The 19381-nt window shown below is 36.5% G+C and overlaps 1 protein-coding gene across 1 annotated transcript; it reads right to left on the bottom strand.

The window, feature by feature from the left end:
• Positions 1–247: 247 nt before the first annotated feature.
• Positions 248–18445, bottom strand: SPZ1 (spatzle-1). The gene is made up of 6 exons (XM_028177360.2): positions 18214–18445; positions 6113–6347; positions 3522–3688; positions 2654–2770; positions 1720–1820; positions 248–576 (listed from the first exon to the last, which is right to left on the bottom strand). The coding sequence occupies exons 1-6, from the start codon at positions 18250–18252 to the stop codon at positions 402–404; spliced, it is 834 nt and encodes a 277-aa protein (XP_028033161.2). The 5' UTR covers positions 18253–18445; the 3' UTR covers positions 248–401.
• Positions 18446–19381: the final 936 nt, after the last annotated feature.

Here is a 19381-nt window from a genome sequence, read left to right as displayed (position 1 = left end):
TATCTAAGGGCAATACAAAAAAAGTTTGAGAGTGTTACTTTTATACCGATTTAAGATGATTCTCCCTTATCACTAATCTTCATGACTCATTTACATCCCTAGAAAACAATTTGGAAAAGTTGGATTTGTGACTACTTTTAAAGAGAAATTATATTTTTGATACTTTTTTGTTTACATAAATCGTGGTTGTTTAATGAATAGATTCACTATGCGGGCTAAAAAAGGTCGAAAAAAACAAACGACACAATAGTTTCTTTAAATAAATATATTTAAGACGGGTAGTCTTTTAACAAAGTTCGTTCCTCAAAAGTTTTTGAGCAATAAATTTTCGTAATCTCATTTCATGATTTTAACGCGCACACACACACACACACAGGCACAGGCACTCGCACATGTACAGTTTAACCGAGTAGCGTGGCAACACACGAACAACAGCTCGGAACTTTCATGGACCTCTCGATCATTTCGCCGCTTTCGCTTAGGATCTTCATTTTTCTGAATATAAACTTCTGAACGCATTTCGGATTGTAGCTATTTTCCATCGTCACGAATTTCGCGCAACCGGTACTCGTAGTGCTGTAAAAATTAAACATTAAAAATATCATAACGGGAATTTTAGTTTTTTTTACTTGCTTATGTGGGTGACCCAACTCTCCTAAATAGGGGTCAAGAGGCTATCAGTGCTACCCTTCGTTTGCCGATAGGGCTGCTGTTCGAACTCCATACTTTTACGCGGTCCAGAAGTTACAAAACTCGTAATAAGCACACGGAGCCCATAGTCATCACAACGTGAATCCCTCTATCCACCTTGAGACTCGGGCCCTATTGTCTCAATTGTATAGTAATTACGCAAAATAAACATTTTCGCTCTTACTTTTTTTTTCCACCTTTCCCACTAAGTGGGGTCGGTACAGCTAATTTTTCTCTTCCATTCTCTTCTATCAGTCGTCATCTCAACACTCACTCCCCTCTCTCTCATATCGTCATTCACACACTTGATCCATGTCTTTTTCGGTCGACCTCTTCCCCTCTACCTTGCACTACCATTTCCATACGTCTCCTAGTCACATGCATTTTCTCTCTACGCATCACATATCCTATTTTATTCCTGTCCCTGTTTCGCTGTTTTGAATTTATTATATGACGTTATTTTTTGGGAGGCTTTTGGGGGTTTATTTATTAATGGGTGGATTTACTGGAGCCCATAGACATCCACAACGTAAATGCGCCACCCACCTTGAGATATAAGTTCTAAGGTCTCAAGTATAGTTACAACGGCTGCCCCACTTTTTAAACCGAAACGCATTACTGCTTCACGGCAGAAATAGGCAGGGTGGTGGTACCCATCCGCGCGGACTCACAAGAGGTCCTACCACCAGTAATTACGCAAATTATAATTTTGCGGGTTTCATTTTTATTACACGATGTTATTCCTTCACCGTGGAAATCAATCGTGAACATTTGTTGAGTACGTATTTCATTAGAAAAATTGGTCCCGCCTGAGATTCGAACACCAGTGCATCGCTCAACACGAATGCACCGGACGTCTTATCCGTTAGGCCACGACGACTTCAAAAGTCCAGCCAAGGGTCTTAAGGTAGTGGTAGTGGTATAGTAGTGGCATTCGCTTGCGTTGTGTATGGACAGTTCAAATTAGACCAGAACGTAAGGTGCCCTATCTGTGATGGCAATTACAATAATAAATGAACAAAGACTTACTTGCATATCTCGACCCTGAAACCTTGTAGTGGATTTTCGTTAAAATTCAATACATGGTACCATTTGAGATCATCCGATTGAGCTGCCAGTGGAGTCATAATCTGGAGAGGGTAAATAAAAATGAATGTTTGTTAAAGTTAATTTACAATTAAAAATGTACTAGATGATGACCGAGCTTTGCTCGTTTTTTTTTTTGATAAGCCATCTTGTTGTGTCTTTAAAGCGGTTAGTTGTCCTCAATTAAGAAAAATAGTATTATTATTCGCCAATAGATGTCGGGAAGAGGTGATTATTGAAAACACGAATAAAACAACATTTTCTGAAAATAAATCGTAGCTAGATCGATTTATCGCCATCGAAATCCCCTGTATACTAAATTTTATGAAAATCGTTGGAGCCGTTTCCGTGATTCAGATTATATATTATATATTAATATATAAGAATTTCTCGTTTAAAGGTATAAGATTTCGGCGTTTTTTGTAGTCTGACGTTTCCAATTTCTCAAACGTTTTATGCATCCGTAGGTAACCATGAAAACTATAATATTGAAATTTACGATTTGCAGAAAACGAATAATCTATAATATTATTGCATTAGAAGTTTCTCTGATTCGATCACAATGACATCTTATCGGGCTTAAGGCCTCTGTAGTCCTCCGGTCTCACTGCGAGTGAGCTAGCTAGAGAGATCTCATACCTAACCGCTGGTAGTCTAGGGGTTATTCCAGCTACGAATGGTTTGGTAGGTGAATTCACGGGGCTCGACTTGAAGTCGAGCTCGAATTCAAAGTTCCACTAGCCCTAGCAAGAGCAGCGCTTCGCTAAATTTACCACCGGATCGGAATCGCGACCCACTGAGAAAATCCGGCGTAAAACTTACTCAGTTCACTGATTGACGCCAACAATTTGTACAATAAATATCACGTATATATTACCTCAACTCTAAAGTCACATAGTTCGTACGAGTCTTCGAATGAGCCTGTCCGCTGGGCGATATCCGGTATCGAAGGTAAGTCCAGTTTGTCGAATTGAAACTCTGTTTTCTCGCCCAGCTGTTGAAAAAGACGTTATGTTTTGAGTGTTGATTGAGATGGGGTTGGAGCTTTGATTGTGTTTAGGACTGCCCCACCCTTCAAATCAGGACACGACTTTTTTTAATATTTTTTTTATTGCTTAGATGGATGGACGAGCTCATAGCCCACCAGATGTTAAGTGGTTACTGGAACCCATAGACATCTACAACGTAAATGCGCCACCCACCTCGAGATATAAGTTCTAAGGTCTCAGTATAGTTACAACGGCTACCCCACCCTTCGAACCGAAACGCATTACTGCTTCATGGCGGAAATAGGCGGGGTGGTGCTACCTACCCGTGTGGACTCCCAAGAGGTCCTACCACCAGTAATTACGCAAATTATAATTTTGCGGGTTTCATTTTTATTACACGATGTTATTCCTTCACCGTGGAAGTCAATCGTTAACATTTGTTGAGTACGTATTTCATTAGAAAAATTGGTACCCGCCTGCGGGATTCGAACACCGGTGCATCGCTTCATACGAATGCACCGGACGTCTTATCCTTTAGGCCACGACGACTTCAAACTGCATTGCGGCAGATTTATGCAGGATGATAGGACCAACGAATTCATAATTCATCCTACCACCAGCAATTACGCACACCTTGAGACCTGAGGTTGACTTCTCAGCTTAGCTTTGATACAGGGTGTGTTGCAACAGTAGTAACGCATATACTTATATTTACTTTAACGCTTAAAGCGTGAATTAACACAGATCTTATAGTACCTTAGCAACGATCTTTTCTACTTGTTCTCTTGGGTAATTCGGTATCTTGTCACAGATGCCAATTTTCTTGCACGACTCCGGTATTTCTGGGACGTATGGGTTTACGCCTGACCTTGAGGTCAGCCCCGGGAACACCACCCTGTCTCCCGGAGAGTCGTCCGTTTGAGCTGAAATATAGACGTAACTGTATTATGAAGACTGACTAAATCTAGGATAGGTTTGTCTAGGATGTATGAAGTTCATATAGATTATAGATATTTATAAAATTGTAACAGACTCTGTTCTTTTCAGTTTGTCTGAACTGTAAAACTATGTTGTCTTTCGCTAACAACCTGCTATTATAAAAAAAGTTTTTTGTATATAGCTGTGATTCAATAACGTGGCTTCGATCACGCCGTTGGTAGTAGAGGTTAATGACCTCTACGACGACATATCAAGGTGTGTGAGTGAAATTACGGGTCGTAGTCAGTCTTAGTCAAAAAGGTAGTCAACATGACGCATTTGGGTGTATTCCTCGTATATACTTCAAGCAGCTTATGACTAAGCTACTATATAATAAAAAACTTAAATTAAACTTAAGTCGGTATAAGTTGAAACTACCGTCCTAATCCATTGTCGTCAAGTAATATACGTTTTTGTTTCAGGAGCAAGAGTGTTGCTTATCCAATGCACAATTGGCTATTACGTTTAAACGCCCGCTTACAATACCAATTAAGATATAATTAATTAATAAACAATAACAATCGTATATTGCGTTATGTTAAACTTGTAATTGAATAGGAAAGATAAATACAAAAATACTGAAGATACTTTTAGCTTGTCACGCAAGAGCGGCTGGGCGTATAGGAGAATTGAATGTGAAAAACTTAATAATAAGTAAATAATAACAAAATCGGGCTTTAAAATATTAAAATACGATTTTCTTTTATGTTATGCCGGGTGCCAGAAACATACAGACGAGAAAAGATAAATTGAAAAATAAAATAAATTTCGTTCCATCCTAGTTCAATGCTCTACCCAGAGATGGCGCTTTTATTGATTATTTCATCTATGTGGCTTTGATCATTACAGAATCTAATTTGCTTTTTCGTGGTTAGCAAACTACATTACTTGCGCTGGCAATTAAGTTGTAATAGAGTACTTTAATAGGACGTCCTTGCTATGCGTGTGTTAATTTTATGATCAATCTTGATGTTGATTTTACGATATTCTATTTCGTGTAAGTAGGTACTACTTATTATTTTATTGTTTCGTATTTATGAAGATTTGTAGGCAGCAAAGATATTATTATTATTAGAACGGCCTGTTTTCCGTTCTAACTAATTACCTTGATAGAAGATTATTGCTTTGAAAAAACAAGAATTTATATCGATTTGTAAATACTTGAGACGGAGAAAATATCGGGGTCACACGACACTGGACTCTTTTGTAGTAATGTGTTTTAAAGTTAGTACGGTTTAAGTTTCCAATGACTTGCGGCTCTGATTGGCAACAGCTACAACTTGAGGTTTTAAAATTGCTATTGGATTTTAATCTTTCAAAGATTTTAAATCTTTAGCTTTGAGCAAAGAGAGAGCAATTTTAAAATCTGTACTGTGAAAACTAAGACTTGGACTTATGTCTCAAAATGGTCGGCGGCATTGACTTAGTTGATGTCCATGGGCACTTAATACCAAATGGACCGTGAGCTCGTCCACCTATCTTAGAAATAATAATAAAACATCTATATTCTAGCTTTATCAATTTTAAAATATATCATTGATCAAATAATAATCTAAGCTATTTTTCTTTTTAAAAAAGATTGAAAATCTTTAGATTTCAAAATTGCTCTACCTTTGTTACAAACTATGTCACAGCGAAGGCAGATTAGTCCATCGAGATTACTGGCAGCGAGGTAGAAAAAAAGCTCAAACATAAAGAATACAGCATGAATGAGTTTAAATGTTCTGGAGTGTTTAGTATGACCATCGCTGGAACAATAACAAAAGCGGCCCGAACCAAAAATAGCAACACGGCGCGGCGTTATCATCTGCACTGACGACCGAAGGACGATCGAAAGAGACAAAACACTATTTAAACTACAATCGTCCTTTATTATTATTTGCTTATTGGTCGCCAAGCGAATTCTGTCGACCTGCTATATCTTACGGGAAGAACTCATCCGGTTTTAAGAACCGGATAGCTATACAACACGGCTTAAAAGTGAACCCGCGTCACGGCACTGTTTCTATTAACAACATAACACCGGACGGGTCTTGAGTTCATTGCGAATCGCATGCGAATAAAAAAGTTTGACAAGTATGGTTAAGTCATCTGTCATCTGCACTGACAAATGACAAGAGTTTTGTCAAAGTCAGCTGAGGTCCAAGATTAGAGCTCTTTCGTCGCGCTTCTGAGGAGCACCAGTGAATCGGACTAACAAAATGTAACCGTTTCTTCACGGAGAAGGTGGAAACTATGCATCATCACACTTTGTGTACGGCCTAGCAAGAAAAATTGACAGATGTAAGATTAGGCAAGGGATATTCGAGCCAATATGCCTACAGCTATTGTAATCGTAGCGGATAGTGTTTGAACATTAAGAAACTTACCAAATCGTCTGTGTATCGAGAATGGTTTGTTCAAGATCTTGAAAGTTCCATTTTCAGTTCGGGATGCTTCCTCGATTTTCGTTGAACTCCTCGATTGTAGTCTTTGGTTGTGGTCTGTGTTGTGAATCGACCTTTCACTCATGCGATTCGGTTCATCTGCCAGATATTTCTGTGGGTGACTGTGAGGCGAATCCTGCTGGTCATTCTGTCTGTATTTGTAGGCTGATATTGACATCTGAAATTGAAAGATTTTTACCAATTAAAAAAAAGGAGGAGGTTCTCTCGGTTAGCCTTTTTCTTTTTTCTTTTTTTTTATGTCAACCTATTTTGATTGTTTTTGTTTTCATTAAGTCCGGTTTAAATTTTATCAAGAGCTGGCCGGTCGTTTTGGAGTTGTTAATAATGCATTGATTTCGACTACATACGTTATACGGTATTAAAATGTTGTATTGTAGTTTCGTAAGTATGGCCGTCATGCTTGTGTCTGCCGTAAAGTGTTTGAAGGGTAGTACAGTCCCACAACAACGATTACCTGTTACAACTAAGTTTTTGATCTCATTGTTCAAGATTCCGATTACCACTCGTTTATGGGATTACGTAAATTGCTTGATGCTGGTCTGATCTACTGTTTTAGATTCTGATGACATGCAATGGTTCAATGATTTCGTTATAGCGTTGCCTGCTCTTTAACTATGATCAATTAATAAGAAAATAAATTTAATAAAATATATATATAATCTATTGTTTATTTTATGTGAGTGTTAATATCTTAATAATCGCATTGATGTCTATAATGTAAACGATATGTAGAGTTAATGTATTTGTAATGTGTATATAATTTTATTTAAATAATTTATATTACGACGTGTGGTTGACATGGTTTCAAAAATGTTTTTCCAGGCTACAATAGCTGTGTTCGAGAAAATATCAGACTAGAATCGATAACCACTAATAAAATATAACATGAACTACAATTAATTAATCGATTTTAATTTAATTAAATAGTCAACGTAATCAAATAGTTTTAACAGTTTTTACATTATTTTACAGCTTGCTTTATATGTCACATCACATATCACATATAATCACATAATATGTGATTATATGTAATCACATATCATGTGATTATATGTGTCCTAAGTGCCCATTGAGTGGTTTATTCAGACTTTATTTTCAACGACTTCAAGATGCGCTATTGGCTTGAAAATTAACACAAGTTTTCAGCGTTGATGAAATTACCGGATTTTTAATGTTCTTGTTTAATATCCCGACCACATAGGTAAACAAATATCATTTGTTTTGTTCTAGTTACACTGAACGTACCAGAAAAACAACGTGTGATGTCAAATGTGGTCTCATGTTTTAGTTACAACGGATACCCCACCCTTCAAACCGAAACGCATTACTGCTTCACGGCAGAAATAGGCAGGGCGGTGGTACCCACCCGCGCGGACTCACAAGAGGTCCTACCACCAGTAAAGGTGGATGGCGCATTTACGTTGTAGATGTGTATGGGCTCCAGTAACCACTTAACACCAGGTGGGCTGAGAGCTCGTCCACTAATCTAAGTAATAAAAAAAAATAATGTCTAATCGCCATCTATTAGTGCACGTTCGATAGTTCGTTATCCATGTTTTCCCAGAATGACGCATGAATAAAACGCAATGAGGTTTCGTCTGGAATTTCGTAAAGTTTGCGGGGAAATTTTAAATAAAAAGAGCCGCCTATTAACCCTCCAAATAAGGAACGTATGTCAGAGTTTTCTCTCAAACAAAAAAAAGTTTTATATTGAAATATTACTTCCTGCTGTGAGTAAACAAGTTTGCATTAAATCCCATGAACTGTTGCCTTTATGAGTCTTTATTGTTCTCCGAGTTTCATTATTGTTAACGTTTATTTCAACTACCGAAACTTGCGACTGAGTTAATATGATGCGAATGTGGTAGCCCGCTGAGTAGTAAATGCATTCACGAAGTGGCTGCCCTTGAGTTGTTAGGTCCTCTTGAGAGGCGCCCGGGCAGCTGTTAGCAAATCCCACCCTTCTTGGCTGAGCCCATGCTGGCTCACTTGTCCCCGTGAAACCGGAAAGGCCTTCGGGCCACCAGTAATCCTCCCTTACTAAAGAAAAAACGACTATGGAAAAATAACACGAATGTGTGTCGAAGTGGGGATCCAACTTACCAACCGCCTAGCAGTCAGGCGTTTACCACTTTCCCACCGGATCAAATGGTTTAAAACTATACGTACGGTACGAAACAAATGGTAATAAACGACGGAAACCCAAAACTAAATGAGTACTCGCAACGCAGTCGCCGAAATTAAAACTTCATCTTAAGTATAAATGCAGGCTCTTTTGCAATGCGCTTTAATGAGCGCGTCACGCAAAGGTGAACAGACTATAGTGCTAGTATTAATCTTGTACAATTGTGAAATGTTTACAGATCAATATGAATATATATCTAGTGCTAGGGAGTCTTGTAAGCAGGCACGGGTAGGTACTACCGCCCTGCCTATTACTGCCGTCATAAGCGTTTCAGTTTGATGGATGACGTATCTGTGGTTGGTACTGTGAAATCTGAGTCTCAGAACTCAAAGTCTCAAGGTGGGTGGCGGAATTTACGTTGCTGATGCCCACGGGCTCCGGTAATCGCTCAACTCCAGATGAGCCGTCCATTAATTTAAGTAATAAAAAAAAAATCTTTACTTTAGGTAATTAAATTTATTATTTTGTAAACGTTTGATGAACAGTGAGCACTGCTTTAAACATTACAATAATTTAGCGATAATATGTTTGCAATTTGTGTTTACATCTTCATAGATTGATATAGTATTTATTTTAAAATGAAAAGTAAATAATAGGGTAAAATAAAACCGTATTTTAATAGATTTGGAACGAAGTTCCTTATGGGACGATGCGGAGGGGTACCTTAATCGGGAAAAAACGTCCGTAACGTAAGATTTTTATTAATTATGTATAGTCTTAGTATGATGGCTATACAGTGTCTAATGTATAGTCTACGTGATGACGATTATTATTATTTCTATGTTTTTTTTTTTTTATTGCTTAGATGTTTGGACGAGCTCACAGCCCACCTGATGTTAAGTGGTTACTGGAGCCCATAGACATCTACAACGTAAATGCGCCACTCACCTTGAGATAAACTTAAGATAGAACATAATTAGACTTAATTATTATTATTCATATAAATGGCTGTTTCTTTGTATATTATTATTATATATTTTTTATAAATCATTTTGAATAAAATAATGTTGATAGCTTTGTAAAGTAGTTTTTATTTTATTTTTATCATTAAAAAAATCATAATAAAAAATTGTATAACCCAATAATTATTTTCTTTATACCTCGAATAGAACTTAAAATTGATATTTTTATAATAAGGAACTTCGTTCCTATCCGGTATCCCACGACACCACACATTTACTTTTTTTTAGTGCACCAGTTGGCAGAACGAGGTCATGACTTACTTGGTATTAAGTGTTTGCAGGAGTTTTTGAACATCATCACGTGATTGCCGGCATCGCCTTGATATTTCGTCTTCTCGCATTAAAAATGTATTTTAATTATTAAATATAATATTAAATAAAAATAAATATTTTAATAAAATTAAAATAAATATAATAAAAATTATAATAAAAATAAAATAAATATTTTAATTATTATTAAATCTCAAAACTTACTAATTTTATAGGAGAGTGTTTTAAAGGTTTAACATATTGTGATATTTTTAATATTAATCAGTTTTGTAACTATTATTTTTTATTTTATACCCGTTTTATAGTAAGATAAAGTTATGTATTAATTTTGTTAATAGTAGTCAAAACATAGGTAAACTAAAAAAAAAAAAAAAAACTACGCTCTTTGACATTATTTATGAGAAAAATACTGGTAATACCAAATGATTCCCCATATTATTATTATAACTCAATTTCGAATATTTTTGGAAATTGTACACTTTTAATGCGAAAAGACGATTTGAGGTCAAAATCTCTATTCCACTTTTCAAACCGAAACGCATGACTTCTTCGCCGCATAAACAGGCAGGCTGGTGAGACTCGCAGAAAAAAAAAAAGATTTTGATATTCTATGCCGAAACAACAACCAAAAATTATAAATAAAACCTTTTCGGGGAACAAATCGCGCAATTAACAACAACTAGAGATGTTACAACCAACCAAAAAAATAACGCAAAAAAATCTCACAAGCAACTTGTTATTACAAATTCGCTTGATTCTCTCATATAATGTACATTGTCTGGTTTGTCTAACGATATTTAAATTACTACATCGGTGCTAATGACCTTGTGGCTTGGTATCTGTTTGCACGGCTTAAGTCAAGTGTACCCCAAAAATAGGTGTTCCTAAATGTATATTACTGATCAAACTGTGAGTTGCGGTATTTCAGAGAATTTATCGAGACATTTATTACGCAGCCCACTTTTCGTCACACATACAAAAGTTTAACTGTTTATCATATTAATAATTCGTCCTTTCGCATTAAAAGTGCACAATTTCCAAAAATATTCGAAATTGAGTATCACCAGTATTCTTCTCATAAATACTGTCAAAAGAGCGTAGTTTAGTTTTAGTTTTTTTAGTTTACCTATGTTTTGACTACAATTAACAAAATGAATACCTACATAATTTTATCTTACTTTAAAAGACATAATGTAACTGGTAAAAAAAATTATTGCATACATGATTAATATTAAAAATATCACATGTAATAAAACCTTTAAAACACTCTTGTAAGATTAGTACGTTTTGAGATTAAACAGTTTTAATGCGAGAAGACGAATATGGACAAAGTCACCGATTAGGTCTTTAACGAATCTCTGTTAGCAGACACGCGAAAAGAGTATTAGAATAGTAATTAAAGGTGATACGTATTCAGATAAACGGTAATAACAATCTACATATTAATACGTGAAGCAAAAACTTTGTATCCCTTTTTACGAAAATTGCGCCGACGGAGGACTATGAAATTTTCCACACTTATAGAGAATATAGAGAAGAAGTGCACAATGCTAATATTTTTTTTAAATAATGCATAAAAGATACATTAAATCAATAAAGAAAACATTACACACACTACATACCATGTATTTGACGCACAGACGCATACATACTATTTATATGATATTTATTGTCAAACTTTTGTTCTTGGCGTCTGTTGTCAAATTGAGAATAGATTAAATATTGTTTGCTTTTGTTAATATTTTTTTTTATAGTGTAGACTTGGCGAAATTTGTGATTATAGAAGTATAAAATACAATCGTAATAGTGTACAAACTTACAATTTCAATTAATTAAAGTCGAATTTCGACTACTGCGGGACCTTTAGTTATACTAATAACTCGGAACAGATTAGGTTTCCCTATGTTATGGGTACTAGAGATTATTATCATACATAGTTATATACGTTTAAATACATTCACATATAGAAAATAAACACCCAGACAAAGAACAAACAAACCTTTTCGTCACATGAATGTTTGCCCGATGTCGAACCCACGACTTTCGGCACAACATTCAGAGGGCTAGCTACTGCACCACCAAGTCATAGTGGGTCATGTTGTTAACCAAATAAAACAAAATGGGCATGCACCGAGCAAAAGAATGAGTGCTCTATTTCCTCAATTCGGAGATTAACGCAGATTCTTCCATATACATGATCCGTTGGTCCTTTTTTGAATTGATGAATTAAGAGAGAGAGAGAGAGTTCTTTATTGTACACCAACAAAAGAAACAATGCGAAACATTCAATACAAAAAAAAAAGTACAATTGACGGTCTTATCGCTAAGAGCGATCTCTTCGAGACAACCATCAGGTGGAAAAGAATCGTTTGGAAACTAATTACACGCATTGTATCAATCAATTGAAATATATATATACACATACACACTCATAGATACATATACATACACAAATTCAAAATTAAATGTAATTTGTTTTCAATTAAGTCAAATCTGATCAGTGCCGTTTCTGACAAAACATTTTATGAAAACGCTATAATCAATTGTCGTCAGCGAATACGAAAGTTTCTATTTATTTATTTGCATTCTCGTTTTGCCTGAATATTAAAACAGTATCGACAAACAAAATAATTTCATTTTTAACGGCCGTCTGGTGTAGTGGTAAGTGACATGGTCACTACACAAGGGGGTCGCGGGTTCGAATCCCGCCAAGGGAAGATATTTGTATGATAAATATAAATGTCTTTTCCAGGGTTATGGATGTATGTTAAATATATGTATGTGTGTGTAATAAAAATCTTACATTTATTTCCGTTATCTGGTACCTGTAACACAAGTTCTTTACGAACTTATCACGGGACCAGTTAACGTGGCGTGATTGTTAGTAAAGTATTTATTATTATTAGTATTTATTATTATTTCTCTAGATTTCACATTTCAATTAGCGCACGCGTTACATCTACACAATTGAGTATACGAACTCGTATCTCAAGGTCTCTCGTCTGTTCATTTAGTTGAACAAAAATACTAGAATGATTCCTGTTAATTGATAAAAAAAAAATTATTGCTTAGACAGGTGGACGAGCTCACAGCCCACCTGGTGTTAAGTGGTTACTGGAGCCCATGGACATCTACAACGTAAATGCGCCACCCACCTTGAGATATAAGTTCTAAGATCTCAAGTATAGTTACAACGGCTGCCCCACCCTTCAAACCGAAATGCATTACAGCTTCACGGCAGAAATAGGCAGGGCGGTGGTACCTACCCGCGCGGACTCACAAGAGATCCTACCACCAGTAAAATGATCAACTATGATAAAATTAATATCGTAATGGTCAACTATACAAATGAAAATTAAATATTTATAGAGGCATCACTAGTTAAATTAACACGAAAATGACTTTATGGACATAAGTATCTTAAACAAACAGCCTCAAATAATTAATTTAACATTAAAATAATCACTAATGAAAAACGCCGATAACTATCACAGTAATTAGTGACGTGTGAATGTATAAATAAAAGATAAATGGGTGTTATACGTGTACTAGTTTAATTATTAAATGAATTCCGAACGCATAGAAAGTGAAGGCATGCTTTTACTTTCATATAACGGCACCTCGCAGCACGACATCTTTTAATTCGATCAACATAAACGATCTTTGCAACAATGTTAAATGAAAGAATTAAAAGATTAAGCTTTGATATTTTCTTTCACGAGCAGAATTAATCGGTGGAGTCAACTTCCTGGGATATTTCTAGCAGTGATCTCCGGTTTGAACGTTATTGATATTGTTAAGAATTTATGTATTTAAAAATCTTGGCTTCCATCAAAGACACGTCGGCGACTTCACGGATTTAATTCATTAATGCTAAAAGTACAGCTTAGCGTATGTTAAGGATCGTCTTCGAATCTGATTTGATTTGTCCTGTTTTCGTATTAACAGATTTCTCTTATTGTTTATGTTTATCTGAAAAACTATTAGCCCAGCATTTCGTCTATTGAAGATATTTTGTGTCAATGCCCTAACCTCTACTCTTTATCTCTAAAAACAATAATACGAGTATATTGCCATTTGTGACCTTTTTTTTTCCTACCTATGCTGATAGCCTTGAGAGGCTATTTCAGCTTCACCCTAACGTGTAGGTGAGCTCACGGGGCTCAACCGGAGAGTTGCTAACACTGACCCTAGCAAGAGCAGTGCTTCGCAGTATCTACCGCCGGATCGGAAACGCGACCCACTGAGAAGATCCGGCGAGAAACTCAGTGGGCTGTGTCTATGGGTTAGTTCGCTCGTCGAGCCCTTCGTCGCAAGCGACGGGTTCGACGAGGACGGTGACCGGTGCTTGTGGTGCCTAAAAGTACCGTTAATGGATCAGGAGGATCCGTAATGACGTGCTTTGGGCGACGTCGACGGTTTACCATTCGGGCCATTTGTGACACGAACCGATATAATTGAGCGGTAGCCGAAACTGGGTTTGTAGCTAAAATTTAACTGTCTATAGTTACGACGTCCGTAATAACTAAATCAATTTTGATACTTTCATATTGTTACATGTCTGTCTTCAGAATATTGAAAATCCACATAGTTTTTCCTGTAAAGACGCAGTCACGTAATAAGCGTTTGCTTCGCTGAAAAACAATGGACTTCGATAGTCGATGCAACCTCAAATACAATTTCAAAGAACATACGTCACGATTTCAATATAGGTGACGCTATTTCTGTTATAATTTTAGAATAGATACGACGATTTCGCATATTATATGAGGTAAATATGTATGTAGTATACATACTTTAGTATGACTAATAATGACTGGTGAATTTCATTAGAGAATTATTAATGAATTACAATGTCAATGTCCTTTGAATTGTACTATATGTTTTGGCGTCTCTTATCTGCTTAGAGATAGTGAATGAAGAGAAAGTTAATGTCCTCTTTAAGATGTGATCTTCAACAGGTGACCCCAACGAAACGAGAAGTGATAGATTTACGCCTAGGGCCGCGAGGTCCTCTCTCTCTCTCTCTCTTACGAAAATTGCGCAGACGGAGGAGTATGCAATTTTTCCACACTTATAGAGAATATAGAGAAGAAGTGCACAATGCTAGTCAGTCAATTTGAAGGGCGGAGCAGCCGTTTTAACTATACTTGAGACCTTAGAACTTATATCTCAAGCTCATTTACGTTGTAGATGTCCATGGGCTCCAGTGATCACTTAACACCAGGTGGGCTATGAGCTTGTCCACCCATCTAAGTAATAAAAAAATAAAATAAAAAAACCACCTGTCTGTCTCGCAATGACAGTCGGTCGGTAGGATGTTGCCGTTTGAAGAGAAAATATTGATAATTATAATAATACATACTTATAAATTATAATTATAATATTATATCTATAATTATTGATATAATTATTTCCTTACATTATAACTTAGATTAGTTTTCGTTGTCGTGTTGTTTTGTCATATAAATGTAAGGAACGTTGTACAAATTCAGCACTATGTCTTGTTTTGTCGTGCGCACACAACTTATGTTGCAAGCCAGATTTTTTTTTTTTTTACTTCTGTTTTTTATGTATCTTTTTAGCTTGTAATGTGTATTGTGAGTCTAATAAATAAAATAAAATAAATAAGATAGCAGCACAAGATTCAAGGATTTTATCTTTTAGCGTCTCGTTGTGTATACACGCTAAACTATCGTCAAAGACAGTCGAAGCGGATGGGTTAAAGTAAAAATACAATGTTTGGCAAATTTTATGGGAAGGCAAATAATGAATGATTTCTTCTATTACAATTATCGTTTGTACTGGCAATAGGCATTAGTAAATTTAAAATATGGTTTTTATTCGAACTTCATAAGCTTTTATCACTTTTATCCTAAAACTGCGATCTTAAATTCTATGAAGTGCTTCAAAAAAGAGAAATAACTGAAACTTAAATATTGTTTAAATTTTTACCTTGAAGGCTTCGTTTATCATTTTAAATGTGAATTGTTATTGCAAATAATCTAATAGCTACTCAGGTTGACGTGCCTTAGAGTGTGTCGAGCACAGCTACTAACGTATGGACCACTTATTACGACTATCAAAACACCTGGTAGAACGAGCTATTAAGAGGAAGATCGAGGAGTAGAAAACGATGTCCAGAAATGACCTACAAACCAGCTTGCTTAGAAACCAGCACTTGTCTCCTGCTGAGGTAAGAACGAATCTCAAAGAAGTTCTACTAAGCACAAAAAACTATAAAAAGACAGATACCGTCCGGAATAATCAGACACTTGCCTTCTGGAAGCCACTTCTTGCTACAAGGCCATTGAGTAGCGATACTTATTTTTGCTTCCTACTATTTTTTTTGTTGTTGTACTAATTACAACGGCTACCCCACCCTTCAAACCGAAACACATTACTGCTTCACGGCAGAAATAGGCGGGGTGGTGGTACCTACCCGTGCGGACTCACAAGAAGTCCTACCACCAGTGAAAACTAATAACTAAAACTACTAATTGGATAAATGGTAGATTGGGATTAGCAAGGGGGAAACTTCATTCACAGATAAGTCCAGATTTTGCCTGAAGTCAGATAATCGAGTGTGGAAACGTCTCGAAGAAAAGTATGCTAAGTGCTGCATCATTAGAAAAGATATTTATTACGGTGTAGAATCACTTATGGTATGGGTGGGTGCGAGTGTTTGCGTGACACGTAGGAGCCTCTACGTCATCGAGAATGGATCACTAGCAGTGACACGATGTGAAACTGAGATGTAGTGTCAATTGCTCTGATAGATGGATTTACGACTTATGAGTTCGAATGCTTTGACGACCTTAACCGATGCTACAGGATAGCCAGCACGCTTGCTCTATTCAAACCTCATAGAGACTATTTGAGATGAGCTACGAAGCTAAGTCAAGAAAAAAATCCTGCTTTCTCTAATTTGACGGATCTTAAAAAGAGGCACAATGAAACACAATCTTTCTGTATTTCATTAATAACTTGATTATAGGCTTATAGGTTTTCGTGTATCAAGAGGAGTGGAAATAGCTCCAATAGCTAGAGGGGGTAATACTTAGTTGCTGATTATAGCTCACAGAGCTTTTCGTAAGTGATTATGAAGAACAAATTAATATGCTATTTCGAAAAGGGCACATTTCGCATATTTTGTCAAATACGTTTTTTCATATACATGTAGTTTTGAGGCTTACCTACACCCATTTTATAATAATTCCAGTAATTTTCAATTGCTAATTAACACTAATATATATTTCAAAAGTTAATATTTTAAATTTTACACTGCTTTAAAAAGTAATCAGTTTTTTTAATTTCCTGAACATTTTACATTTTCAGAGATGTGCCCTTTTCGAAATTGCATATTCAAATATTTTAAGTAGGTGGGTGCATATAGTCCATGATAAGATTATCCATTGAGACCAAGATCCTTTATCTTGGAGGCATCAACGCGTGGAGTTACGCGTGCGCGCGAAAACTTAAGTCTGCGAACTATATTTTTTTGCCGACGCGTTATTAAATTTGTGATTAAACACCAAACACGTTTTGAAATGTACCGGTAAGTAATTGACGCGAATATTTAGTTTTTATTGACGTTACATCATCTCGTTTGTAGGCGTTGCTGCGTCTGATCCGCAGTTAGTATCCATAGGTTTTCGTGTTCACGTCTCTGTGATCGCAGTGCCTATTTCACAGGAGGACATTGATAGAGGGTCAGCGCTGTTCAAAGTGATATTCAGCGTAATATTAACTAGTAGGTGAGCTCACGGGGATCAAACCTGACGACGTGCTAACACGAACCCTAGCAAGAGCCGTGCTTCGCAGAATCTACCACCTGTCGGAAACGCGACCCTCTGAGAAATCCGGCGAGAAACTCAGTGGGCTGTGTCTGAGGTAGACACAGGAATAGCGCCTGTATTTACTGTTTCATTTGGAACTGTTTTTAACTAGCATAAGCTGTGTGTTTTACGTATACTTTCGGCAAAGTGATCATGCGTTCCGGTTTATTTAAGGGTCATATTCGTTCGGATCTTGAAGGATTACTGACAAATGCCGGTAGAGACGCACGCTTTTTGAACTATAGCTGCACGATACCAGAAAGAAACTAACTAGGCAGCTAGTTCATCCTCTTCTAACGTTCGTGTCGAAAGTTTATAAAGAAACTTATCGTATCGGCTTCAGGGATGGCCGTCAATGGAATGCAACCAAATTTTCGACCTCATGACTTGACGAGGCGGTGGATACGTCAATGTTATTTAGGTTTTTTCTCAACAGCGAACGATGCGCTGCAGTGTGTGTTGTTTGATGTTGATAAACAAATATAATTGTGTCGTTAATTTTCCACTGAAAAGTAATTTAAAATCGAGACTCACCGTAATAAATAATTGAGTAGATTATAAAATATGAAAGCAAATAATTATAATGTTTTTGACGGCGTCGTATAAACATAATATCACAGTAATTAATGGAAGGTTGAATTTATATGGTGATCAACAAGTATATTTAGAAAAAAAAAACATGATAAACTAGTAATTATTCAATACACTCAACTTAGTGATACAATACGCTAATGAAATACGCTATCGATAAACACTATCGATACTTACTACGGAAAACAAGAAGATGAAACCGTGTATCCGTGCCATTTCAAAACACTACAACACTATACGTAAAACAACGTTTGGCGACTGACTTACGCTCGCACCGGTCACACAATAAATGCATTTCGACTTGTCCACATTAATTATATGTTGTATGACGTAGGCACGTGAAAATATCGATATCGAAACATGCACCGTGTGTCGCGACCGAATGACAACTGCCCAGTATGGCGGCCGCGGTGGCGTCTCGCTCCTTGTCGCATCGGCGCCGGTCACTACATTACAAAACAACCATTCAAACTTGATCCGTGTTTTCGCGATTAAGACCCCACGGTCCTCGTTGAAAACCATTAGCGCGGGGAGGGGAGAAGCTCTCTCGGTCTGGCTGCGTCCTCGACGCGGTTTCTCGAGTCGAGGTTGACCATTTCCAAGTTCAAAGTTCGTGGTATTTAACAATTAGAGTCCGGCATTGAAATCAATGGTTATTAGTCCTGTTTAAAGTAAAACAAAGGCTTACGGCGATAGCGTGTCATTCATTAATAGTGAATTTAGTAAAATTTAATAAGTTTTAATCGTAATTGTAATCGAAGTTTGTTAAAAGCTAAAGTCAGTTCTTCGTAAAAAAAAACATTAGCATTGAAGTAAGCTCAAACATAAACATTTGAAGTAAGCTCTCTTTTCAAATTTGCAGACAGCGCAAGGTCGTAGCTTAATGAAGGTCGCTAATGAGCTTTGATTAACAAATTACGTCTTTCAATTTTAATTTCTTCCCGATAATTCGACCTCATATTTCAAGGTTGGCAAAAAATTATGTTGGTGTGTCTATTAACGTGGATATAATTTGAATTTCTTAGAAGAATAAACTAGCTCACGGCTCACCTGGTATTAACTGGTTACTGAAGCCCATAGACATTGACAAAGTAAATGCTGCTACCTACTTTGAAACGTAAGTTCTAAGTCTCAGTTTTATAGTAATGGCTACGTCATCCTTCAAACCGAAATGCATTACTGCTTCACGGTAGGAATAGGTTGTTGTTGTTGAATTTCCGAGAGAGCCGCAAAGGTTGATTTGTTTAAACTTCTATTCACTTCTTCTGTTCTAACTTCACTGAACTAACTTCTGTTCACTTTGTAACTGCTCTATTGATATCTCATATTATAATTACTAGCTTTT

The sequence above is a fragment of the Bombyx mandarina genome, chromosome 09, assembly GCF_030267445.1.
Source record: "Bombyx mandarina strain Sakado chromosome 09, ASM3026744v2".
NCBI lineage: Eukaryota > Metazoa > Arthropoda > Insecta > Lepidoptera > Bombycidae > Bombyx > Bombyx mandarina.
The sequence above is the reverse complement of the archived record's forward strand: the minus strand, read 5'-3'. Positions and strand labels throughout refer to the sequence as shown.